A 27,466-nucleotide genomic window follows, 5' to 3' on the forward strand; every position below is an offset into this window, starting at 1 on the left:
AATGGTAGTGTATTTTCTGAAAAGAATATTTACACTTTTTTTTTTTTAAAAAAGGGGAAAAAATAATTGACAAGCTGTCAACATATATTTTTTTAATATATTTTTCCTGGAAAACAATGCAAAATACTGATTGTGAAGGAGCTTTCTCTTTGTGAGCTTTGTGTTCTTAAGGCGCAAGTTCATACTGAATGGCATTAAGTAATGAACTGATAAGTAAGAAAGTGAGAGGTAGTGTAACACTGAAGGAGTAAGCAAAAGAAGAATGTGGAAGACAACAGTTCAGCAAGGGGTGGAACACATGGGGGAATAATTCATAAAACTCCTCTTTTTCACTCAAGGCTCTTTTTGTCGTCCTCGTCTCTATTCCAGTGTTCTTGTGGGATAGATCTCCCAGCATGCACTGCTGTGTCAACACAATGTAGGAAGCATTAGACCTCCACATGTCCCTGAGTGAGGTGTGTCCTGAGCTGCTTCGCTGCGTTTACGATCTTCCGCTGATGACCGAGAAGATTCACTCCGAGAGCCTGAACATCCCTGAGTGATAAAGAGAGAAACATGAAAAGTTAAACTTAAAACGTTTTTTATGTATAGATTTTATTATATTACTTCTGTCCCAGATCCATACATTTAATCTTAAAATATGAATAAAATAATTTTGTATTTGTTTGATTAATATATAAGACTAATTACATTTTAGAAACTAATCTAAACAAAGAATGGAAATAAAATACACCAATATTTCATTTTTTAAGAGAAATTAATACTCTAATTCAGCAAGAACATATTAAATTAATCAAAAGTGACAGTAAAGACATGTATGATGCTACAAAAGATTTTCAATTAAAGGCTGTTCTTCTGACCTTTCTTTCTTTCAAAGAATACTGAAGAAGAATTGCATCATGGTTTCCACAAAAATATTAAGCAAAACAGTTGATTTCAACATTGATAATACCAGTAATAAGACAAAACGCACCAAATCAGCATAACAGAATGATTTCTGAAGGATCATGAGACACTGAAAACTGGAGTAATGATGCTGAAATTATACATAACTGACTGTGTTTACGTGAATACTCGCCAAGACCAGCTTTTTGACATTATTTTGGTAACACTTCATTTTAGTGTCATTGTCACATACAGGTGCTGGTCATAAAATTAGAATATCATCAAAAAGTTGATTTATTTCAAGAATTCAACTTAACAGGTGAAACTAATATATTATATAGACTCATTACATGCAAAGTGAGATATTTCAAGCCTTTATTTGTTGTAATTTTGATGATTATGGCTTACAGCTTATGAAACCCACGAAATCAAAATCCCAGAAAATTAGAATATTACATGAAATCACACAGTAATTACACAGTAATCCCATGGTCATTGAACCAGGTTTTGGTTCTTTTGGCAGTGTGGGCAGGTGCAAATCCTGCTGGAAAATGAAGGAAGCATCTCCATAAAGCTTGTCTGCTGAAGGAAGCATGAAGTGCTCTGGAAATGTCCTGGTAGACGGCTGCGTTGAGTGGACAGCACAGTGGACCAACACCAGCCGATGACATGGCTCCCCAAACCAACACAGACTGTGGAAACTTCACACTGGACTTCAAGCATCTTGGATTGTGTGCCTTCCCATTCTTCCTCCAGACTCTGGGACCTTGGTTTCCAAATGAGATGCAAAATTTGCTCTCATCAGAAAAGAGGACTTTGGTCCACTGTGCTTTATTAAATCCAGAGTCAACGCAGGCGTCGACCAGGACATTTTTAGAGCACTTCATGCTTCCTTCATTTTCCAGCAGGATTTGCACCGGCCCACACTGCCAAAAGAACCAAAACCTGGTTCAATGACCATGGTATCACTGTGTAATTACTGTGTGATTTCATGTAATATTCTAATTTTCTGGGATTTTGATTTTGTGATTTTCACAAGCTGTAAGCCATAATCATCAAAATTTTAACAAATAAAGGCTTGAAATATCTCACTTTGCATGTAACGAGTCTATATAATATATTAGTTTCACCTGTTAAGTTGAATTCTTGAAATAAATCAACTTTTTGATGATATTCTAATTTTATGACCAGCACCTGTATGTTGCATGTAGCTACTGTAGTAATAACTATAAATGATGCATAATTACATGCAACTAACTCTAAACCAAAAACTAATCCTAACCCTACAGTAAGTACAAGTAGTTACTTGATACTACTCAGTACTCAAATGTATAATTACAGTGTAACAAAGACACCTTAAAATAAAGTGTAACCTTGTTTTTTGTGTTTTTAGCTGTTTAAGGGCAATAAGTATATATATATATATAACCTTTAAACAAGTAGCAAAAATAACTCAATTTAGTACTGAGAGGGTGGCTTTATCTGCACGCACTTTGGGTGTGAGCACAAAATCTGCGGGAATGAGTAAAATTATGTGCAATATACGCTCAATCCCACGCTGAAATTCAAGCCCTGTAACACCAACAATTTTCATCCGGAGCAAATTATGAGTGTGTGAGGGGAAACAGGTTTGTGTGTCAACTGCTGAAATCCACCCGCATTAGGCGGGCTTTAATTTCAAACCCAGAATATATACACACACAGTATGTATGTATATATATATATATATATTAAAAAATAATAATTACCCCACAAAGCTTTTTTTATGCACTTGTTTACCAAAGAGACAGGGATGAAATATGATATGTCATTATATAGATCAGTGGATGTAATATGTAATAAAGAAAAAAGAATATGGCAAATTATGAAAGAAGTGTGAAAATATGATTCAATTGGGTGTATTTACAATGCATAAAATGATAGCTGTGACATTAGCAAAAAAAGGAGTTGGCCGTTTAATTCCAAAAGTATTACAAATGTCCATCACAGAATGCTATTAAACAAAATAAATAAATAAATATAGCTGCAAACAGCAATTATTGGGGCCAAGCACAAAGAAGAAGATAAGACATGCCAACATGGCTGAAAGTTTCAGACAAACTGCAACAATGAGCAATTGAGCTATGAGCAATAAAATATGATTTAACGGTTTATCACTTTTGACCAATAGGTGGCGCAATTACGAAATTTATGTGGTGTGGTCAGAGTGAGGTGACAATGACACATACAAAGTTTGGTGTCAATATGTCAAGGCATTGCAAAGATAAAGCCTGAATAGTCATTTTGGCATCATGCCTCAACTTTGCTTTCTGCAAAAACAGTTTTGTCTATCAACACGAAATCCATAACTTTTAGTCGGTACGGTCTGGAGATGAGATGGCACGATTCCATTCTGGTGAAAATCGGACAAACGGTCTAGGGAAGTTCGAAACAGTAGGTTTAAAAATTGGTATCTATTGGTGGCGTTGCCCTGAAACTAGACGCCCATGGCGGACGAAGAAGAAACGGAAGAAGAATAATATAAATGCCAATGGATGCAATAGGTGCCTCCGCACCTTCAGTGCTTGGCCCCTAATAATAATAATAAGAACGCCAACAGATACAATTGGTGCCTCCGCACCTTTGGTGTTCGGCCCCTAATTAGAGATGGTGGTAAGGGCACTGTGCTGAGAATTTTTATTTCTGAAAAAATGAAGAAAAATGGCAAATTCTCCTGACAGATATGTAATATGTTGGACATTATAAGTGGACAAACTAGTGTGAAAAGTGTGTTTAAACTTACTCCATAGTGAGCATGCTGACACTTTCCAGACTGTGGTACTGTGCTCTCTCAAACGCATCCCTATACCTGTCCATCTTTAGAGCTGTTAGCCAATCACCGACTGTTGACACTGATGAGAGGTCAGTAGGGGTGGGGCTTAAGAGTGGCTGGGTGGGACTAAGAAAGAGGAGAATGTTGTAAAAGATGAAACACAATGTTTCCTTAATAATGAAAAGTGCTAAATGTAGTTTTGAGCATCTCACCGGCTGTGTTCTGCCTTTAGGGAGGCAGGGTGGCGAATGAGACGGTCAAGGGATGACAGGAGAGAGTCAAAACCTGGCCGGTCCTGCCTGTCGGCTTGCCAGCACTGCAGCATTAGAGAGTGAAGAGCCGGGGGACAACCATTCGGAGCAGGTAAACGGTACTGATCGACCACTGCCTTCATCACCTAGAGAGAGGAATTAGGGAAGACATGACACTTTCAGTGTCTCATTGTATGAGTCACAGAGAAATAATAATAATAAAAAAAAAGGAATGGACAATGATTTTGAGGAAAGAGGAACTGAAAACCAGCAAGAACTGCAAAAAAAAAAGAGAAATCAGATGAGAAATAAAACTAATTTAGTAGGGTGTTATGGAAATACTTGGTAACAGAGTGCAACAATGCAAAACAAATATGATTCATTTTCCCCATTTAACAGGAAATTACAAACATTCCTTTTGCCATTAATTCTAATAATCCAGTGAGATTTTTGCATGCACAGGAGTCTGTCAACAGCTAGTATGATCCACACAGAGAGCTGATCTCACCATCAGCGAGTTCATCTGTTATTACATGAACAAACAGAAATAACTGAGACAGACTAAATCCAGAAGAACAGCAGCAACGTGTGATAGAAATATTTTATGTAATGGATATTTTCAACATTAAATGTACAGAGAAATGCAGACTATGATGATTTTTACTCAACTGTATGATATAAATGTACATGTATCTTTCTATTTAGGAGACTCACTTGGTTGTTGTGACCAGTGATCTCCCGGCCGTAAATAAAACTTCATTTCTACAAAGAGCAACTTGGGAGTCGTGACAGGTATATGCTGCGCAGCTGAGAAACAGATTCTATGCTCAAAAGAAAACAAAAGAACACCTAGCCTATGTGTGATTGAGGTAGTAATAGAAGTACTAAAAATTCTATGCTCAAAAGACCACCGTAGAGACAGTGATAGTGTTGGAAGTCTATAGAGCCGCCCTCGGGGTGAAGCTGTAATACTCTGAGTTAGTATTAATGATCCTGTGTCGGACCAGCGTACACCTGAGAAGGACGGTGAGAGTGTATAGATGCTAAAGACCTGTGTGCTCATGTGTGATTGAGGTAGTGATAGTAACTTCTTGACAGGACGCCGTCACCTTACTTCAGGGAAGTATTGTATTGTATTGCAATTATTCAGGTAATTCAGGGAATAGTATCCTCGAGATACTGTAGTTATTATTTTTAACAACTGCAAGTTGTTTAAATTGTCCGTGGTGAAGAAGTCAGATTAAGTAGGTTGTATTCGTATTAAGAATTTCCACGACAAACGTCTCCAAGATGCTTGCAGAAACCAGCCTGCAAATCTACAGCGTGAAAAGTTTTAGTCACTTGTGTAAAAAGTTAAAAATAGTGTAAAAATGCTGTAAAGTGAGGATGCTTTTGAAAATATTGTCATAAATATATTTTATTTTTAACTAACTTCTATTAACTAAATCAAATCAAAATTGACAATCACCCTTTGAGTTTAAAAGTTTTAGTCCTAGGTACACCCTTTCGAGGGAACTCGCACTGCGTCGATGACGACACTTTGGGGAATGCCCCCAGCGTAGCGCGTCTGAAGCATGAATAAAACTATTCCAATCCTGTTTGGCGTTGCGTCATGACGTAACATGTGAAGGCATACACGGACGCTACAAAGGGACGCCAACACACAACAGAGTTAGCTTTTGCGATGAAGCAAGCGCTCTGTGTCAACTGTCTGTCCTATTTGGTGTTGTTTGTCCTGTAGGAACTTGAATTGTTACCAATAAGCATAGCTGAAAGCATGTGTCTTCCTGCCCACGTTAAACTTCGGAAGGTGACACACATGATCGGTGTGTGATACTGTTTGGATGCGAGGCATCCACAGTCGGCTCTTGAGGGTGCATTTGAATCGGTCTCTAGGGATATTCAGGTTCAAGATGCTCACTATTCCACACCATCGTGAGTCAGATCAAATCCGAGGATTGGTTTGTCACAATAGATCTGAAGGATGCATACTTCCACATATCAATCCTTTCATCTCACAGGAGGTTCCTGAGGTTCGCTTTCAGGGGCAAAGCATTCCAATATCGGGTTCTTCTGTTCGTTCCTGGGGGTGGTGTGGGACTTGGTTACGATGCGGGAACAACTGTCGCCTGCACGGATCGAGCCCATCCTGGCCACGGTGACCAAGGTAAAGCTAGGCCAGGCCATCACTGTAAAACATTTTCAAAAAAGAGAAAATGGTCCAGGGGACCAGAATCAGGGAGCAGACATCCTGTCGAGGCAGGGGCTGAGGCCCGGGAAATGGAGACTCAACCCAGAGGTGGTGGAATTAATATGCAAGAGGTTCGGCCCAATGGAAGTGGACCTGTTTGCGTCTTGACAAACGACACACTATCTACTGTGGTTCTCCCTCACGCAACCAGCCCCCCTGGGGTTGGATGCCATGGTGCAGACATGGCTGTGGCTGAGGTTGCGTCTGTACGTGTTTCCCCTGATCGCTCTGCTCCCAGGAAAAATCTGGAGAGGGTCTGTTGCGACGGTGTCTGTCTACTGCTAGTAGCTCCGTTGTGGCCGGCCCGAGTACGGTTCTCAGATATAATATCCTTCCCGGGACAGCCCTCCATGGGAGATTCCCATCAGGAGGGACCTGCTGATGCAGGTAGAGCTATGGAAACTGTGGGTCTGGCCCCTGAGGGGGCACAGTACCGAGAGGATAGCCTGTCTGCAGGAGTAATCGAGACCATACTCGGCTCTAGAGCTCCATCCACGAGGAATTTGTACGGCCTAAAATGGAATGTTTTCACCACTTGGTGTAGAAAGCGTGAGGTGGACCCAGTTAACTGCCCGGTGGCTTCAGTGCTGGAGTTCCTCCAGGATCGCTTCTCGGCTGGTCTTACCCTATCCACACTCAAGGTGTACGTGGCTGCCACTGCGGCTTTCCACGCTCCTCTGGGTGATGGGCCTCTGGGGAGACATCAGCTGGTCGTACGTTTTCTCCGTGGGGCTTGGAGGATGAGACCAGCGGCTCATATCATATCAGAGTTCCCACATGGGACCTGGCAGTGGTTCTCGAATTGCTGGTTGAGGCCCTCTTCGAACCTCTGGAGTCGGCTGAGGCCAAGAACCTTTCCTTCAAGGTTGCTTTTTTTATTAGCCATTACTTCACTGAGAAGATTAGGAGATCTTCAGGCCCTTTCTATATCTCACAGGGGCCTGGAGTTTGCTCCAGGCGATATTAAGGCTATCTTGCATCCCAGGCCGGGCTATGTGCCTAAAGTGTCATCTAATGTGGCACGGCCTACAGGCTTCTGTAGGCTTTTCATCCCCCACCTCACGTGAAGGCGGATGAAGAAAGACTTAATTTGCTCTGCCCTGTCAGAGCTCTCAAGATTTTTGTCCAGAGGTCTTCTTCATGGTGGAAGTCAGATCAGTTGCTGGTGTGCTTCGGGGTCACCCAAGAAAGGGCTTTCTGCATCGAAACAGACCATCAGTAACTGGATCATTCAGAATATCTCTATGGCCTATCAGGTGTGCAGCTTGCCTTTGGTTGTGAGGGCTCATTCAACCAGAGGTATGGCGTCCTCTCGAGCCCTCCTTTCAGGGGTCCCGATCCAAGAAGTGTGCGATAAGCAGCAGGATGGGCCACCCCTCAAACTTTTATCAGATTCTATAGCCTGGACATTCTTTCTACGCTTGGAACTCTAGTGCTCTCATCTTAAGTGTGCCTGTGCCTGTTCATGCTTCAGACGCGCTACGCTGGGGGCATTCCGCAAAGTGTCGTCATCGACGCAGTGTCTCGTTCCCTGAGGGTTACAGTCATAACCCGAGACATTTTCAGGCAGGTTTCTTCAAGCATCCTGGAGACGTTGCCACATTTCTTCTAGATTTAGTCTGTCTCAGTTTTTTCAGCTTCTTCATGTAATCCCAGACGCCAACCGCTGAAAAGTATCCCAGTACCTGCGTGACTCATCATATACAGTGTGTGCAGAATTATTAGGCACGTTGATTTTCTGATCATATTTTATTTCCAGGAACATTTTGCCAATTCCAAACCATATTAATCTTAATAACTACTATTAATTTTGTATTTAATCATGTATAAGTGATATATAATTGTTCATGAAGGCTGGAAATGAAAAATGTCTTATTTTCTGGTGTGCAGAATTATTAGGCAAGTGTTCTTTTACTGATAAAATAAGCCAAAAAAGAGATTTAACAAAGACTGAAAAGTCAAAAATTATTAAATCCCCATGAGAAGAATGCAATACTAATGCAATACTAGAGATTACAGTTAAGGCATGACCATTGGACAGTGAAATGCTCATTAGGTCAGCAGGGTCAGACAAAAACAGGTGGAGAACAAAAAACACATGTTAACTGCAAAAGAATGAAGAGTTAAGGTGAAGAATTAAGTGTGAAACCATCAGGAACCCTTTAGTCTTCAGCGCCACCATTTTCCAGAACTGCAACCTACATGGAGTCTCCAGAAGAGCAAGGTGTCAGGATCTCAGAGACTTGGGTTAGGCAAAGAATCCTAAAAAATGACCCCCACTTAATAAGAATCACAAGCTGAAGTGTTGTGAAATACATGAAGACTGTTTTTTTTAGGCTTTATAGACAGACAGATTGAGAGTGACTCTTGAAGACCACAGCACCACATCCTCTTCTACCACTGTTTGAAGAATTCATCTTCCAGAATACATTTTAATAAGTTTTGTGAGTTAATTTTTAGTCCATCTCTGCAAAACGGACTTCAGGGTAGGAGAGGGACTAAAAATAAACTCACAAAACTTATTAAAATGTATTCTGGAAGATGAATTCTTCAAATAGTGGTAGAAGAGGATGTGGTGCTGTGGTCTTCAAGAGTCACTCTCAATCTGTCTGTCTATAAAAAACAGTCTTCATGTATTTCACAACACTTCAGCTTGTGATTCTTATTAAGTGGGGGTAATTTTTTTAGGATTCTTTGCCTAACCCAAGTCTCTGAGATCCTGACACCTTGCTCTTCTGGAGACTCCATGTAGGTTGCAATTCTGGAAAATGGTGGCGCTGAAGACTAAAGGGTTCCTGATGGTTTCACATTTAATTCTTCACCTTAACTCTTCATTCTTTTGCAGTTAACATGTGTCTTTTCTTCTCAACCTGTATTTGTCTGACCCTGCTGACCCAATGAGCATTTCACTGTCCAATGGTCATGCCTTAACTGCAATCTCTAGTATTGCATTAGTATTGCATACTTCTCATGGGGATTTAATAATTTTTGACTTTTCAGTCTTAGTTAAATCTCTTTTTTGGCTTATTTTATCTGAAAAAGAAAACTTGCCTAATAATTCTGCACACCTGAAAATAAGGCATTTTTCATTTCCAGCCTTCATGAACAATTATATATCACTTATAAATGATTAAATACAAAATTAATAGTAGTTATTAAGACTAATATGGTTTGGAATTGGCAAAATGTTCCTGGGAATAAAATATGATCAGAAAATCAACGTGCCTAAAAATTCTGCACGGCCTGTACATAAACAGAGAGTAGTAGTACCTTTAAAGGGACACTCCACCCATTTGCATTAAGCTTTGCATTGTTAGAAACCCAGTCATACTATTGAATGGTCGTGCAACACTCTCTCATTTTCCCCTGAGACGGGAGAAATCCGTTATTTACCTTTTACACTTCCTCCTACAATGACGCAAAAATCGTCATTTTGCGTCATTGTAGGAGGAAGTGTAAGAGGGGGGGATTTCTGTTGAGACTACAAGCACTAGTTCCTCATCTTTCCCAGGGGGCGGGACCCGCTCACGCTACAGACCTATTACAGATCAGTGGGTGGGACTTTACTCTCTGAAACTGAAAGCAATATCCTCCATCTTGTTTGAAGCTAAGCTAACAGGCGCTGTGGAGACAGATGTAAAGTAATGACAATAGCGGAGGAGAGTGCTCAATATGATATAGAAGAAGAGGATTTCGGAAGTCTGATGCTTGAATCAGGTGTTTGTGGCTACCTTTACAAGCCGCATTATAGCGAAGAGCAGCCGAGGCAGAAGACCTGCCTGCCGCGGACGAGGAGCCCGGACTGGCTCGAGTTAGGGCGGACTGGTGGCGCCGGTGATCTCACTATGCAACTCATAGACTGTAAGATGCAACTACGAACACAGAGATAGAGTCCGTCCGTGGCAAAGAATTTCAACGATGACAATTTCTCCTGGACGAAATCTCTGAATCAGACGAGGACACGGACGTTTGTGTTGAGAACTATCCTAGTTTCGCACCGCATATGTTCTGACTGAACATCCAGGTACCATGCAATAATTCACCTTTTCGAAAGAAATACAAACGAGGAGTAATGCACTAATGAGTTCGCCAACTAACTAGACATTTTGTGTGAAAGTGAAATGAATTTCAAGCTCTGGTGGTAGCTAGCCTTGTAGATGGAAGAGTGATTTCTCTTATAGGCAGATATGCGCTGTTCTGGATTAGTGGGAGTGGCTTGCGGAGCTGTGCAATGTGGTGCATTGTGGGAGTTGTTGTCTTTCATACAAATGCGTCCTGAAGTTATTTTTTGTCTTTCCTCAGTCACGAAGGCACCAAATTCAAAATTTATTTTACATTTTGACTACATATATGACCCACTTTAAATAAAAAACAATGTTCAAATGGGTGGAATGACCCTTTAAACATTCAAATACTTTTTTGCTGTAAATTAAAGGCTTAGTGCTAGTCACCTTGGTTCATGTCTTAGAGCTCTTTATTGAATAATCCTTTGAAATCCCCATGAAGTAAAAAACTGGGGAAAATAACTCTGGAATTAAAGCAGCTGAAAAAATAGTCATTAAATGTTGTATTTTGGTTGACATGTGAATGCGCACCGATTGAGGTCATGAAATTTCTAGCTGCCTGTAAACTTCTCTAAAAAAATACACTAAAATCCGCTTAATGTCACACGCTCACAGTACTGCTGAAAACTTTAAATCCCAAGCAGTGAACTGCACACACACTCTTTACTGTGGGTTGTTTATGCAACTGCTCATCAAACAGTCTAATAACTCCCTCTAGTGTACATTTTGTTTATATAATTGCTTTGTGACTGCATGGGATGTAAAGCAAATGTGACTGTAAAATCTATAATGCTCACCTCTTGGTTGCTCATGTCCCAGTACGGACGTTCTCCATATGACATGACCTCCCACATGAGTATCCCAAAACTCCAGACATCACTCGCTGAACTGAATTTACGATGCTGGAAAGCTTCAGGAGCTGTCCACCGCACAGGGATCTTACTCCCCTGAAAGACAGAGACAGTAATTGGAGCAAACGCAATGACAACGCTAATTAACAAAGATGTCTAGACCTAAAAACAGACACACCACTGCAAGGAATTGAAAATGAAAGGAATTCCCACACATCCACACTTTTGAACATATAATAGTGTTTTGTATTGCACATTTACAGAAATCTTCCCATAACGCACCAGTGAAGCAGTGTAGGTGGGCATGTTGTGGTCCAGACCCCTCATTAAACGTGACAGGCCGAAGTCAGACACCTTACAAACCAGGTTTGAATTCACCAGAACATTCCGGGCAGCAAGGTCACGATGGACGAAATTCCGCTCCGAAAGGTAGCGCATTCCAGCTCCAACACCTCTCAGCATGCCTACAAGCTGCAACACGCTGAACTGATCCTCATTTTCCTTTAAAAAATTACAAATAATTACAAATATATAATATCGTATTTTTAACATTTTTCATTTTCATAATTTCTTATTAATGTAATTTTTAATTAGTGTATATATATATATATATATATATATATATATATATATATAATATATATATATATATGTTTAATTTATAAGAATCAAATATTATTAGTAATAGTAGAATTATTTTGTATAATTTTTTTCTTACCCACAGTAAAGCATCCATTTTCCATAAATTCTGTGATCATTTAAATTAAAGTTCCCCTGCAGTCAATAATTTTAACTCTTAAAACTAAATTAAAATGACATATTTAAAAAAAAAATTCCTGTGAAAATAATTTATTCATGTCTTAAAATCGCTTGAATGGAACTCTACACCCATGCTTGATTTAGTATACGTGTAGCCATGAATATGCAAATTAGTCTCCGCCTCCACTCAATCACATCAGATCAGCTCAGACTACCTGATCTACTCTGTCAACTTTACTGTAGTAAAGGCTACACAATGGCAAGTGGAAATATTGGTTTCATTCAGCCATATTCCAGAAGTGGAAGAGTGAATTATACAGGCTTGTCTACAAGTCGATGTATCAGAATGTAATGCATTTTATCTATAGCTCTCTACAATATCGGACACATAACGGCAATTGATATGATTAGCCTTTTGCTTGACTACATCACCAAACAGCTGATAATGTGTTGCTAATGTTACACAAACCATGTTCCCGTTCGCCATCTCAGAGTCAGAGTCAGAGTCCTTCTAAAAATCCCTCGAAAAATGCCACTTTATCTTACCCTTAGAAAGGCATCTAAGGGTCATTCTTCATAAACTATTTGATAATTTAACTTCCATCTTGTCATATTTTAAATATAATATAACAATATAGTTCATTTGTATAAATAAAAATAATTAACTGAATATAACATCTTGTCACTTCTTACCCTGAGAAAGGCATCCAGAGGGCCGTTCTCCATGAATTCTGTGATAAGACGTTCAGGAGGGGAGCGTGTGATCACACCTTCTAGTTTCAGCACATTGGGGTGGTCAAACTGGCCAAGGACTCCTGCCTCACTGAGAAACACATTCTTCTCACGGTCTGTCACTCCCCAACGCAAAGTCTTAACCGCAACCAACACCTCTCTACGACCTAGTGGCCTGTACCGGCCACGGGACACCTCCCCAAACTGAGCTAGAAAGAGAAATCCAGTCATTAGATTGTTCTATTTCAAACTGACATTTAAACATATCACCAAAACTAATAAAAGCCATAGAATCCATAATGCTCGTTTTATCTGATTTATATGCTGTATGTCAAGTTAATGCTATCTTGACACTGGAAAAGTAACTTTCACACATGTACTAACCAGCACCAATGACCTCTTCGATCTTAAGGTGAGCAGGGTCGATTTCTCGTGCAAATTCTTTGACTGCCTCACTGGGGTCTTCGTAAGTGGAGGGATCCACGTAATATTTCACCCCACCTGAATGAAAAAACATCCACATTACACAGTTTCACCCAGTATGTTGTTATTCACTTGTAATATAATCATTAAAAATCAAATAAATTCAGACTAAAAATTGGTTAACAAATCATTTTTAATAAGTTCTATATGACTATAATTTAAACATGTTGCTTTGGAATTATTTTCATTGTGAAAAGTGGTACATCTGGAATTGAGGTTTAATTTTATGCAAGTGGGTGGGGAAAAATAATTTAATGTGAAAATTAAATCCAGATAACATTTTCTTAAATTTGCTTTGGCATTAGTGGCCATATAAAAGACAATTCCTCAAGGGTGTAGTTTTGGTTTGAACATTAGGGGAGGGGTTGAAGTGTGTACTGCTTTATTGGGGCCCCAGGCCAGGGCATGCACACTCGTGAGATTTATTTGTTTGTTTATTATAATGGTCTTTTGTGGTATCATCCACACATGCAAAGTTGGTTGATAACTGCAATTATGATGTATTGTATATTATTTAAGCACCTCAAAGCTTATCAGTTTGACAGAATTTTCTACTTCAATGTGCCATAAGTCAAACTAACTTCATTAAAGTTAGCAATGTCATGTTAGCAACTTCATTAGCAACCTACACATGTCATAGTTGTAATATAAATCTATAGTAAAAAAAATATATAGCCTGTTCCCTGAACAGATTATTGCCTGGTTTCACAGACAAGGCTAAAGTCTACTCCCAGACTAAAATGCATGTTTGAGCTGTCTTAACTGAAAGCAACTTGCACTGATATATTTTAAAATATGTCAGTGTCATTGTTTTGTCTCAAGATGCACAGCAGTAATGTTTTTTTCTAAAGCACGTTTATAAAAGCTACTTAAATGTCTTAATTTAACTAAGGCCTAATCCTGGCTTAAGCTAAACCCTGTCTGTTAAACCAGGCCCAGAAATTATAAATTATACAAGTTGGTAAAAATTTACCACAATAAATCATGATAAATTCTAGTAAGGATGGTCATAAATAGTTTAAAAATCTTTTTAATAAATGTTGGCACAAGATGATGTTTTCTCTTCTTTTCATCAGTCTTTTTAGTTTATGGCTGTTCTAGGTCATGTTTGATTTTCTCTATAGCGTTTTAAAGTGTTAAATTCTCAATAGAATTCAAATGGGTCACACATTTCATCATCGATGTCACGAAGGGCTCGCGGAAATCTTATCCCACTTTTGAGGTGTGATAAGATTCAGAGTACACTGTAAAAAAAAAAGTTGCTGCCTTAAATTTTTTAAGGACAATCCACTTGGTTAAGTCAATTCAACTTAAATTACATGAAACTGACTTAATAAAAATGAGTTCAATCTTTTTAACTTATTAAAAAAGTTGAAAATTGCTCAACTTATTTTGATGCAATGTTAAAGCAATGTAAAAACATATGTTGTCAAAACTTATTGATAATATAATTTTTTACAGTGAATGTATACAGTGATTTGCTTGCCATTCATGCACAATTAAATAAACCGGGCTTCAGTCAGGTTGCGCTGATTATCTTTTCAGTTCGTATGGGAACTTACCGCTTATAAAAGCTCTGAAAGTGGGCGTGTGCGATGTATATAATTATTTAATATCGTAACTCTATATGTTTCCAATAACTATGGTACAAATATTTATTTAGTACTTGCCAGTTTTGGTTATTTAGGGGTTGAGCGGAGTTCTCTCGCTGCAGCGCGAACACGCGCCGTCAGTCGATGATGGGCGGGAAAAGGTAGAATGATAGAAGTGCTAATGCATGGTATGTACCAATTACAACAAAGAATTGCGAGTTTACACAACAGCATTGGACACAGTTAAAGGGGAAGCTAACATGACAGTAGACTATGGAGTTTCGAAGCAAGTGGGTACACGCAAATATTGATCCATAGAAGTTTTAATACGCAAACAGCCCTGGGCAAAAAGTAAGTATACGGCATATATGTGCGTATGGCCCCGACTACACTGGTTTTCACCCTTCTAATGACTGGTTCTGTCACAGACATGCTGCCAGTCTGCTCAAGTTTTCAGACTGACAAACTCTACACTTGTGGTGTAGACTTTACTAAAACATAGTTGTTGCATAATAGCAATAATTACAAAGTAGTCTGAATACAGCCCACTTTAATAGATGAAGTGAAAATGTGTTTTTTCTCTTCATTCATATATATGAAGTGACTGTTGGAGAACAGAAAACAAAGTATTCACTGCAGTTCACTGGTACAAGACATAAAGCTCTCACCTCTGTTGCTCATATATCTCTGAAGTCTGTCACTATAAGGGCTCTCTCTCCTTTTACTAGAGGAAAAAGACCAAATAACTGTTATGTTCTGTTGTAATTTTATATGCAATAAACAGGCCTTTTTTATCTAACATATATGTGAGATATAAATGTATAATGTATAAATATATGTATAAATGTGTGTGTGTGTGTGTGTGTGTGTACAGTATATACACACACAGATACACACAGACATACAATATATAAATTTAATGATATATATACACACATATATTTTGTAAACACAAACTGTTATGTTAGATGCGATTAATCGCGACAGCAATAATACAAATATCTTACACAATAGCTGAGATCAAGGGTTTTAATGTACATACCTTCGAAACACAAAGACAATGATGATCGCTATCACAACCAATAGAAATGCTGCTCCGCCCATTACTGACCCGATCATTAGGGGCAGGCGATTTTGAATCTGCTTAGACTGTTCCTCTACAAAGAGAAAAATGGCAATACCAAATAAAATAATAACATAATAACTGAGAATATAATTTTATAAAATAATATTTTATTATATTCACACACAAAAAGATATTTAAAGTAAACATTTCTTATTATTATCAAGGTCAAAGCTGAAAATATTTTTGTGGAAACTGATTTTTTTTCAGGATTCGATGAATAGAAAGTTCAAAAGAACCGTATTTATGTGAAATAGAAATCTTTTGTAACAACATAAAAGTCTTTGCAGTCACTTTTAATCAATTTAAAATTGATGAATAAAAGTATTAATTTAAAAAAAAAGATTAAATTAGTTCTTAAATATTTGCAGATGATAACTTTAGGATTTTGTAAAATATGCTATATTTACTGACAATTTCTTAAATTTGAGGGCACTTTAAATGAATAATAGGAGGAGTCAAAAGGAGTCAAAAATTGGAGTCAAAGGAGTTCATCTGAAATCTCTGAATTAGTGTATATTTACCTAGGCATGGGTCATATGCTTACTAAACAAGTAGCATTTCGTACTGAAGTCATTGAAAAGAAAAATTGCATCTATTTTTTGTACTAAAATTATTATACTCAGACTGAAAAATGAAAAGAAATGAACTCTGAAGAGCATAATCGGTAATTATCCTGTAAGGGGCAATTTGACTAAATACACAGCTAGAAGACACCGTTGTTACTGAGACTGCAAATTTAATAGCTTATGAGTAAGCTTGCATATATGCTAGCTAGAATGATAAATTAAGTGTGACATAACGCGTTATATTTATGGCCTACCCATTGCTAGAGTGCTGAAGTAAATAGTGTGGCTGTAGGGTCCGTAGCCTCTCTCATTTCGAGCACGGATCTGGAAGGCGTAGATGGAGCCTGGAATCAGACCTCCAACTGTCACTGTGTTGGTTTCACTGAAGACGCTCATAGCGCTGTCCTCGTCAGACCCCTGCCAGAGAGAGAAAGCACCATCTCTGTGACAATAAAGCACCATCTGTTCGCTATTTACAGATCATCATACACGTTTTATATTGATGTAAAGGGATAGTTCACCTAACATTTTTTAATTATGTTATCATTTACTCATGTCGTTTCCAGTTCTATTTCAATATTATGTGCTTTTTGCCATTTTTTATATTTCTATTTAGCTTTAATTTTATTTTATTTTTTAAATAATTTTAGTACTTGAGCTTGTTTCAGTTAGTTGCCAAGGCAAAATTAAACATTTTAAGTAATGATTAATTGCATCTAACAAAAGTTTTTTTGTTTACATAATATTTGTGTGTAAATATACATATTATTATATTTATATATTATATATATATTTCTCTTTGTGTGTGTGCATGTCTGTGTATATATTTATATATATACACACACACACACACACACAGACAATAAATATAAATATAATAATATGTATATTTACACAGATATATTATGTTAACAAAAACCTTTATTTTAGATGTGATTAATCGTGATTAATCGATTTGAGTATTATTAGTGTTTTAAGTAATATTAATATTTTATTTTATTTCAGCTTTATTTCAATGAACAAAAACTTCATAGTGTTAGTTTTAATTAACAACATAATCTCCGGTTATGGGGGGTGATTATGAATTTTGCATAAATAACAGTAATGACCTTGTCGTAGTATCGGAGCTGGTATTCCAGGATGTCACCATTGGGCCGGTCAGGCTGAGGCCAGGACAGCGTGATGGAGTCTTGGAATCTGCTCAGCTGGTGCAGCATGGGAACCTCAGAAGGCACTGAGATAAGAACATGTAATTATAAGAGTGACCACATGGTGGCTCATCACTTCACAATAGGCAGCCTACTTTTCCACTGCTCTGAATGAATATTCAATGCCTTCCTCATTATAAAGAGAAAGAGCATTATAGAGCGATAATACACACGTGGATTCACATGTAGGCCCAAATAAGCCATTTACATCATGCTTTGGTGCATGTTTGACGGTTAGTTAGACATTGCTGAAGCCTCATCCGTGTTAATGAGGTCATGAGTTAACCATTCTCCTCTCCCACCCTGTTCCAGCCCCCGACCCCCTTAGTCTCAACCAATGTCTGTTAATCAGTCATGTGGAAGTGCTTGTAAAGGTGACTCAATCCCGTTCAATCAGCAGCACCCAAAGCATAAATAATGGTTAAGTTACATAAACCCATCATATACAGGTCTGCAGAATTCATCTGAGCTTGAATTACTACTAAAGATAGAAAACGAAGAGAGAGAGACAGCGAGAGAGGGACATCTGAATTGCACCGTTTGTTTCCAAAGTTTCTGTGGGCTGCCACATTGATTATCCTCCCTCCATTTTTCATCTCTTTCCGTCTCTCTTACTGCTTTCTTGACCATTATATGAGATGACAGTCTATCGTGACCCAAAGCCACCTGGGTCCAGATAGCAGAAGATGAAAAATGATGAAGGGAAAGAGTTTTAGATGGAAAGAGCTGTGACCGTGGGGAGAGGAAGCAGAAAGAGAGGGGTGGAGGATGTCTAGACATAGCGATGGTTGGAGACAGACGAAGTAAGACATAGATACACTGTGCAAACAGTTTGGTGCACACGCGCACTGCGGATGGTCCCAGCATACATGCTCTTTATACCTGATTGGCTGGTGGTGAAATTGATGCTTCCGAACTGAGGTGGAAAAGGGCTCAGCGCGGACACTTCATTTATAGCTTGAACCTGTCAAATCATACACAGCTCACTGCAACAACGCTCTTACATGCACATAAGCAGCATTAAGGCATAATAATGAGTTATACTTATAAAGACACTTATACTTTGTCTTTACAATTTCTGTATAGGAACATGTAATACCGTTCAAAAGTTTGAGGTTGGTATGATTTTTAAATGTTTATTGAAAGAAGTTTCTTATGCTCACCAAGGCTGTCTTTATTTGAAAAAAAAATACAGTGAAAACAGTAATATTGTGAAATATTATTACAATTTAAATAGGTATTTTGTATTTTTATATATTTGAAAATATAATTTATTCTTGTGATAGTAAAGCAGAATTTTCACCATCATTACTCTAGTCTTCAGTGCCACATGATCCTTCATATAGCTAACTATGATGATTTGGTGCTAGGGTTGTAACGGTATACCGGTATGGCGGTTTATTGCGATATTGACATGTACGATTATCATATCGTGCACATTTGCTTATCCGCGGTTTTGAAAAAAAAAACAAAAAACAAAATGAAACCAGATTTCACCCGCGCTGCCGCATATAGGCCTATGCAACTTCTTTCAGCTTGACTGCTTACACTCCACCCATACCTGTACAGCGCTGAAAATGTCCGAGACGCTGCGAATCTCTATCCTCCGCCGAAAAAAAAAAAACAATTAAAATCTGCAGTATGGGAATATTTTCCGAAAAACGATCGTGGGGTTGTCCTTGAAGATGGATATCCAGTTTGCAAGAGATGTGGACGAAGAGTGGCGGCAAAAGGAGGAAACACGTCGAACATGTTCTCCCATATTCGGGAACACCATCCCTCCGTGAAGATAAAGGTAATTCCATTTATAAGTTAAGGCCATATTTCTGTCATGCAGAGGGAATCCCGGAATCCAGTATTGTAATTGTAAACAATTACAGTACAATACAGATGCCACGTAAAATGTGCGATTTGATAGATGGATGAATAAATAAAAATATAGCTGTGCAGTAAATCAAATCGCGATGTGCGTGTCTGTGAATATATAGCGCAAAAAGACTGGTGTGCGACCCCCTTAATTCTATATTTAGCGTGTCTCTGTATGAATGAGCAGCGCCGTTTCGTCTAGTAGATCTAGTACACACTCAAGTACGCATGATGCTCATCATGGTTTTTAAAGCGTCTGCTGTCTCACTCACTATGTATGTGAAGACGTGAACACATGAACATATCCAGAGCTACTCTGAGAGAACACTTAATGAGCATTTTATATTTTTTTCTAAAATAATAATCATCAAATACACTGACTGAAACTCATAGGTGTTCAGTACAACCTGTCAAAAAAAGTTTGGTTTAGCCTGAAGAAATAATGACTGAAATATATTACTATCGTGTATAGTTTTTTGTCCATGTTTTAATTTAGTAAACCTCTCAAACAAAAGTTGTTACATTTTATCTGATTGCATTTTCATAAACCATGTTCAACCAAAAACCATATCTGTTTTCATTCATTTAAGGGTCATTGTAGCTGATGATTTTTGATGATTGAGAGTTTAATATCGTATACCGTGAAACCGTGGTATTTTCTGAGACGATTATCATACCGTGAAAATCTCATACCGTTACAACCCTATTTGGTGCTCAAGTTACATTTCTTACTAATAACAATGATGAAAACAGCTGTGCTGTTTTGATAAATAGAAAGTGCAAAAGAACAGTATTTATTTGAATAGAAATATATATATATATATATTTGTAAATGTATTTACTGTCACTTTTGATCAATGTAATGCATCCTTGCTGAACAACAGCAAAAAAGCACTGACCACAAACTTTTGAATGGTATTAGCTATGAAAAACAAACTATTAAACATGCCATGCGGGCCATTATTGTTATAAAATCATTAATTTAAGAAACAATGATCAGTAGCAGGGGAAGTTCACAGCAAAACAATGACAAAGTACAAAAGAAAAATTTTACATGATTCATAAAACAGCAAAAATATTAAATCAAATATATCAAATATAAAAAATATCAAACAACAGTTTGTGACAACTTGTCTGGGTCTCCCTTATATCATGCTCTCATTTAACCCTCTTGACCTCTTCGTTTGTGAAAACACACAAATGGTCCAAAAAAAAAAAAAAAAAAAAAAAAAGTCACACTTCGCTCCTTTGTGGTCAAAAATGACCGACATAAGAAATGAACGAGAAATACAAAAAAATACGAAAACTCAGACAATCTTTTGGTGGTACACAAACTACAATCAGCCACAGAAAAAAAGTGTACAGCAATGAAGAATTATCGCTATCCATTCCTTATTTTGTTAGATTTTTTAATGATCAAATACTGAGTAACAAAAATGCTTTCCATGTGTTCCCTCTCTAACAAGATTTTAGTGTTTGATTGTAAATGTAATGCAAAAACTGATACTTATCTAACAAAAAATATCTAAATCTTGACAAAAAGTAGACTTTACAATGTCTAAATATATATCTAAATGCAAAACTTTAATAATAGATAATAGAATTAATTTCTAAAAAAAAAAACAATGGGAATTAGGGCTGAACATACATCGAATTTTCATCGTCATCGCGATATGAACTCGCGCGATGAACACATCGCAACAGACAGCCTGACACGATGAATAACACCTGGTTCAGATTACAAGATTTTTGTGTCTGTTACGATAGTCACGGTGTCAGATTACACGATTTTGACTCCTAAAATCTTGTCGTGTCGTGGACAAGAAACATGTCAGACTACACGTTGCTTTCCGACCAGTCATCGCGTGCCGTCACACGCACACATTCACTCGCAAACATTCACTCGCACACACACACACACACACACACACACACACACACACACTCGCGCACACACACACTATCACTGTCCCTCGCTCACTCACTCACTCACTCGCGCGCGCACGCACACATACACACACACACTCACTGTCCCTCGCTCACTCACTCGCGCTAAATCGCGTATCACTCACTCACTCGCGCGCGCACGCACACACACACGCACGCACACACACACACACACTCACTGTCCCTCGCTCACTCACTCACGCTAAATCGCGTAATCTGAACCAGGAGGGTAATAAACGTTTGACCTATCACGCAAATAACCTATTAAAGCACTAAGACATGGGAACAGTATATTCTATTTTACAATGTCTATTAAAAAAAAAAAAAAAAAAAATAGGAATTGTTGTTAGCTATAGCTAACATTCACATTTGAATATCGCAAGTCATATCGTCATCGCAATATTAAACAATGTTATCGCACATCGCAGCTTTTCCTCATATCTTGCAGCCCTAATGGGAATCCAAAAGCCTCTCTGTATATTTATATAGGGAGCTATACAGGTGGTTACACAAACAAATTATATTCATTTGAAATATTGCATTTATTGAAAAAAAATAAATTCTAATGGAAAAATAGCTCATACAATTTTTATAAATATTGCATAGTAGTATCATAAAATCCTCTCAAAATTCTAAATTTTCTAATTCTAAGATTTTCCTGAAAAAAAGGAGCCAAGTGTGACCCCTAAACGAAGAGGTCCAGAGGGTTAATCAGCATGTAAGTATGATGCTCACTATGAAATCCAACTGATGGCGCAAGTCAATCCACCTAACATTCCAAAATTTTATTCCTGCTTGTCTCTACTGTACTTCCAGTATGAGACTCCTCAGAATTCTACAGGCTCTGGCTCTATATGAACAAAGTGCTGTATGTAAGTACCTGTATGAGGTAGGTGACCCTAGTGAGCAGGTTTTTGAGGGTGACCCTTGTTTGCTTTAAGCCAGTTTGAGAAGGGGAAAAAGTGACAGTCTCTCCACACCAGGAGCACATGCTGGATGGTGTGCTAGTGGCAGACGGGCAGATTCGGCACACCACTCCATACCACACTTCACTCCGTCCCCCCATGTCCCTGGGAGGTCTCCAGCGCAACGAAACCCCACCCTCTGAACTCTCATACTCCCATGATAAAGACACCGGCGCTGACGGAGGGCCTGAGAAAGGAAACCTGCAGTTATTCTCAAACACTGTTAGTGCTCACCCGCTGCTGAACCGTCTAATGATTACCCTCTATAAACCAGAGCAGAATTTAAACTTGAGGAATTTGGGTTGATGACAAATGATTGCCCACAATAAAGAAAAGGAAATCTTTTAAAATGTTTTTAGAAATGTACTTTTTATTCACACTGGTTTGATATGGTTCTGAAAAACTTTTATACCATTTTCAACTAAAATATTTTTGTATTCATCAAGTAAAAAGTAATATATTTTGCATAGACCTCGAATAGATCTGTGTACAGATATTCTGATATTTCTCAAAGTAAAAATAATTATTTATTTACAAATAAATGATCAATTAATCAATATCAAGTTCTGGGGGAGTCCCACCACATGACATTGTACAACTAATATTGCCTTATAAAAATGTCAAATAAAAAAATCATGTCTGAATCATCTGAAAAAGAGTACATATGGGCACTCTAAGGTACTAATACACATCTTTTAGGGGTAGATAAGGTATAAAGTTGTCCCTTATAGGGAACTGCCTCAGTGACAGGCTGTTTTTCACATTTCTCCTGTATAAATGAGGATGGTCTATTCATTGTCTTATCTTCTTACATATAGCTGGTTGCTCTCTTACTTGTGCAGGCGGTGGTGTTGGCATCAGTAGGTGAACGATAGTAGCCACTCCGACACTCGCAAAGTTTAGACCCTTCTGAACTGGTTCTGCTGTTAGCTGGGCACTCAGTGCACGAAACTGAGCCGGCCACTGCTTTATAGGACCCGATTGAGCATCCTGTTGAAAAGAAAGAAAAGCATTACAATTACAGCACAAGATGTACTCAAGCTTTTTGGAAAGCGCCCGATTCCTGCTTTGGAATTCTGTCAATTACACCAGGAACTGGATGCCGAGTACAGAAGGGGTATATAATGATCCAATTGGATGCAGTGACTGGCAAATGAAACGTAAACTGTTGCAAAGAGGATTGGAAAATCAATTTGTTTCAAACACACTCAATTAGGGGATGCAAATTTAATAAGCAAGGCTTATTGTTCTCACAGGCACTTGTTTTATTTAGTCAGATGTATAATTACCAAGAAAACAAAGAGCAAAATCATTGTTAGAGGGAAATCGCTCAGCCCGAATTTTGTTATTCTGACAGGATGTAATTTAATGAGAAATCGCTTCTAGTTTCATAACATCCATGCCACATGAAATAGACAGCTGAAGCTGCTTGAACCACTCGCCACCCAAAACCAATGCTACAACCCTGTGACCTCTAATTGGCTGCTAATTTGAGTCCTTTGCGGGAAACACAGCTATGAAACATATCAACCTTTCATTGTAGATCGATTGTGAACCAGCTTGAAGCTCAGCAATGACCTCTATCCCTTCAATTGTGCGGCCACAGAACAAACCACAACAAACGCAATATGGGGTACATCGGGAATCAATATGCTTACATAATCCACAATGAAATGTCCAAGTGGATCAGGCTTATCAAACAATACAAATCGCTGAGTCACAGAAGAGCTCATGTTATGACACTTGTGACAGTAATGCTGTGATTTGGTGAAGTGCTTTGTCATGGAAAACCTGTGACAATTTAACGCTTTATCATAATTACGGTTGAGCTAAGAGTTGCCATTTCATCCTTGTCAGCCTTGAAGTCCTAACAAGTCCCCATGTGAATATACAGGTCAAGCACGGATAACACATTTTGAGCACTTCAGTGACAGAGAGAGAGAGCGAGAGCAAGAGAGAGAGAGAGAGAGAGAGAGAGAGAGAGAGAGAGAGAGAAAGAGAGAGAGAGAGAGAGAGAGAGAGAGAGAGAGAGAGAGAGAGAGAGAGAGAGAGAGAGGGAGGGAGAAAAGAAAGAGATTTCAGTTTTCAGCAAGCTAAAAGGATTTTTATGTTCTCGCTTGTCTGTCAGATTTGATATTCGCTCCTAAACACTACTGTGAGAAGTGTGAAAGGACAGATGAAAGATGGGCGTAGTGAGAGAAAAGAAAGAGAGCATTGTCCATCTATCTTTCATGCGGTTGGATTACATTATCCAATGTGTTCTCCTATAGCGGTGACAAAAGACAGGTTTTAGCTACAAACCTTCCTCACTCCTAAGACAATCTCCTACACCTTTCAACATTCTCTCTCTCCTATTCACACTCCCCATTCACCCACTCATCAGCCAATCACAGGTTCTCATTTTTGTCTCTAGTGGCCACTATTTAGCCACAGGGCATTTAGTTTCCTCATAAAAATAATTTAACACATCTATAGCCATTATTAACTGGCCCAGATTTCTTATTAATGAATGAGATGGTATTGATTTGATTCAGAAGTTGTCGATCTGCAGAAGACACAAAAGGTGTTTTTATGACATGCATGGCAGGCATTGGAGTAAGTATAATTGGTAAAAGGTTTCATTTGTTAACAATTAACTACATTAGTTAACAATGAACATCTCAAATATTGAATCTGTTAATATTATCTTGCACTGTGAACTAGTATGAACATTTTTATTAACTAACACATTCAAAGGTTAATAAATGCTTTATGTTAGTTATGCTTTATGTATCTCAGAGATGTGTCCTATCATGAACAATGATAAACCGACTGTGACCTCTTGAAGAAAAGCCGCTGTATCCATTGTGCAGATTGAAGGGGTTAAGTGTTTTCAAGAGGCTGAAATCACTGTTCTGGCAGTAAATGTTTGAAATATTTAATCATAATGTTGTTTACAGTATGTTATCCCTTTCCATCACAAGACAAAGTGGGTGGCCGGGCTTGGATGCTGCCAGCTAACTCAGTAAGAATGCTGATTATTCTATCAGTCTTCTATCAAATTTAAAGTTTAAAAGGAGATTTATTTGTGCGCAAGTATCGTCTTATTGACATTTTCATCATTTTTTTCAGTGTTGAAAACAGTTTTGCTGCTCAATATTTTAAAACCTGATACATTTTAGAAATCTTTTGTAACATTATAAATGTCTTTACTGTTACTTTTCATCAATTTAATGCATCCATCCATCCATCCATCCATTCATATACATAAACACACACACATGTTGGGTTGTCATGTTTTATGGGGACATTATATAGACATAATGATTTTTATACTCTACAAACTGTATATTCTATCCCCTAAACCTAAACCTACCTATCACAGAAAACTTTCTGTATTCTTACATTTTCAAAGTATAGTATTATTGTATTATTATTAAAGTTCAATATTATTTATAAGCTGTTTTTTCATGTGGACAAAAAAAAAAAAAAAAAAAAAAACCAACAAGGATTCCAGATATTGCCATCTTGTGAGGATGTGGGTATACCTAAACAAACAAACACACACACACACACGCACACACACACACACACACGCACAATGTTAGAATAGATTTCTATTGAATTTCTTTGGATTGTTTCTTATTGGTCAAACCAGAAAACTCTATTATATTATAAATTATATTTTATTATACAATTAAATATAACTTTATAATACAGTATAAAACCACATTTTATTCATTTATTTATTATATAATCAAATATAACTTTATAATAAAAAATATTCATTTGTATATATATATATTATTACATTATACTATATTTTCAGTTTACTCTGAGCAGGTTTATGTGAGTGTTTGAGAAACCAAGAGAGAATTAAGCTAAAGGCATTGGTGGGGGAGGGGCTGTTCAAGTTTAAATAGAGCACGCCTCAAACAAAACCAAAACTGAGATGAAAAATTAAATTAGGAAGCATGTTAGAGAAGCAGTGAAAAAGACATTGAAAAAGATTCAGATGAAGGAAAACTGTAAAAGCAAATGGGCAGGGAGAGAGAGCGAGAGACCTCAGTGAAGTGTATAATTTGCCGTTGACATCGTACTTGGTATTTAGATCGCTGACCCAATTTCTCTCTCTCTCTCTCTCTTCCTCTCGTGGTTGCTCTCATTCTCTTTATTCGGCTTGCAGCATTCTGACTAAAGCACACAGATGCACAAACACAAACACACGTAAACACACAAACAACAAACACAGTGACTGACGCACAACTTCAAAAACGGGACATAAAAAGGTATGTACTTATTTAGCTCTCTCTCTCTCTGAGCTAAGCTTCTCAAACCGCTATAGAAACCACCCTAGGACATACAATTCTCTCTAATTAATCTCCATAATTATCCCATTTAATGTGAAATTATTTGCTTGTAATGCTCTGCTGGCTCCTGGATTTCACAATACGCTTTTCCGTTGATTAGATTTGGGAGAACTGGAGACTGAAAGCTCATGGACGCCCTATCTAAAGGCGGACGGTCGTTCGACAATGGATGATTTGCATCAGTACAATAAAATCAAATCATGCTTGCACAAAAAAAAAGTCAAACACAAATTGGCAACTCTTTTGGCAAGGCTTTTCCCTCTTCTGCATTCCCTTCAGAAAGCATTACAACAAAACTTATTCAACATGTGCACTGGAGCAGCCTTTGGAAATGTAGGCAATACACAGCTTTCAAGTTTCATCCACTGACAAGTAACGCTATCCACTTTGCGTTCAGTCATTGTAGAATGTGTTAGCATTCATGGTTATAGTAGGCAATATAAAGTATGTACCACAATCAAAAAGCCCTCTGCACATTATAAATAACCTCTCGCATTGCCAGAACGTTCAGATTGATGGCAGAAGATTTGCACTCCATCGCAGCTTTCATTGGCCAAGAGGACGTCTGACCAACATGAAAAGCAACCAATCATAATTTGTTTTGTTCCGCATCATGTTTAGGGGAATGAAAATGTAAAGGCGAAGTACCTACGATAACAGACCGGCGTGCATATTAAATGATTTATTCAAGAATGTTGTGCAAGTTTACTGCAACAATGGTGCTGCGAACCTCACATACTTTGAAAATCCAAAGTTTAA

The 27,466-nt window shown here is 38.0% G+C and overlaps 1 protein-coding gene across 1 annotated transcript in view; it reads right to left on the minus strand.

Annotated features, from left to right (window-relative positions):
* Window positions 1–311: 311 nt before the first annotated feature.
* ephb6 (eph receptor B6) overlaps window positions 312–27,466 on the minus strand; it is a 57,100-nt gene continuing 29,945 nt past the window's right edge. Inside the window, exons 6-19 of the mRNA XM_079894151.1 lie at window positions 23,193–23,348; window positions 22,274–22,545; window positions 18,463–18,544; window positions 17,482–17,606; window positions 16,627–16,789; window positions 15,723–15,837; window positions 15,349–15,404; window positions 12,990–13,106; window positions 12,567–12,814; window positions 11,397–11,615; window positions 11,061–11,210; window positions 3,910–4,094; window positions 3,668–3,823; window positions 312–534 (exon numbers count right to left, since the gene is read on the minus strand). Of these exons, the coding sequence (XP_079750277.1) occupies window positions 429–534; window positions 3,668–3,823; window positions 3,910–4,094; window positions 11,061–11,210; window positions 11,397–11,615; window positions 12,567–12,814; window positions 12,990–13,106; window positions 15,349–15,404; window positions 15,723–15,837; window positions 16,627–16,789; window positions 17,482–17,606; window positions 18,463–18,544; window positions 22,274–22,545; window positions 23,193–23,348 (2,150 nt within the window). The 3' untranslated portion in view covers window positions 312–428. The remainder of the gene's footprint in view (window positions 535–3,667; window positions 3,824–3,909; window positions 4,095–11,060; window positions 11,211–11,396; window positions 11,616–12,566; window positions 12,815–12,989; window positions 13,107–15,348; window positions 15,405–15,722; window positions 15,838–16,626; window positions 16,790–17,481; window positions 17,607–18,462; window positions 18,545–22,273; window positions 22,546–23,192; window positions 23,349–27,466) is intronic.

This window comes from Squalius cephalus (assembly GCF_949319135.1).
Source record: "Squalius cephalus genome assembly, chromosome: 15".
Taxonomy (NCBI): Eukaryota; Metazoa; Chordata; class Actinopteri; order Cypriniformes; family Leuciscidae; genus Squalius; species Squalius cephalus.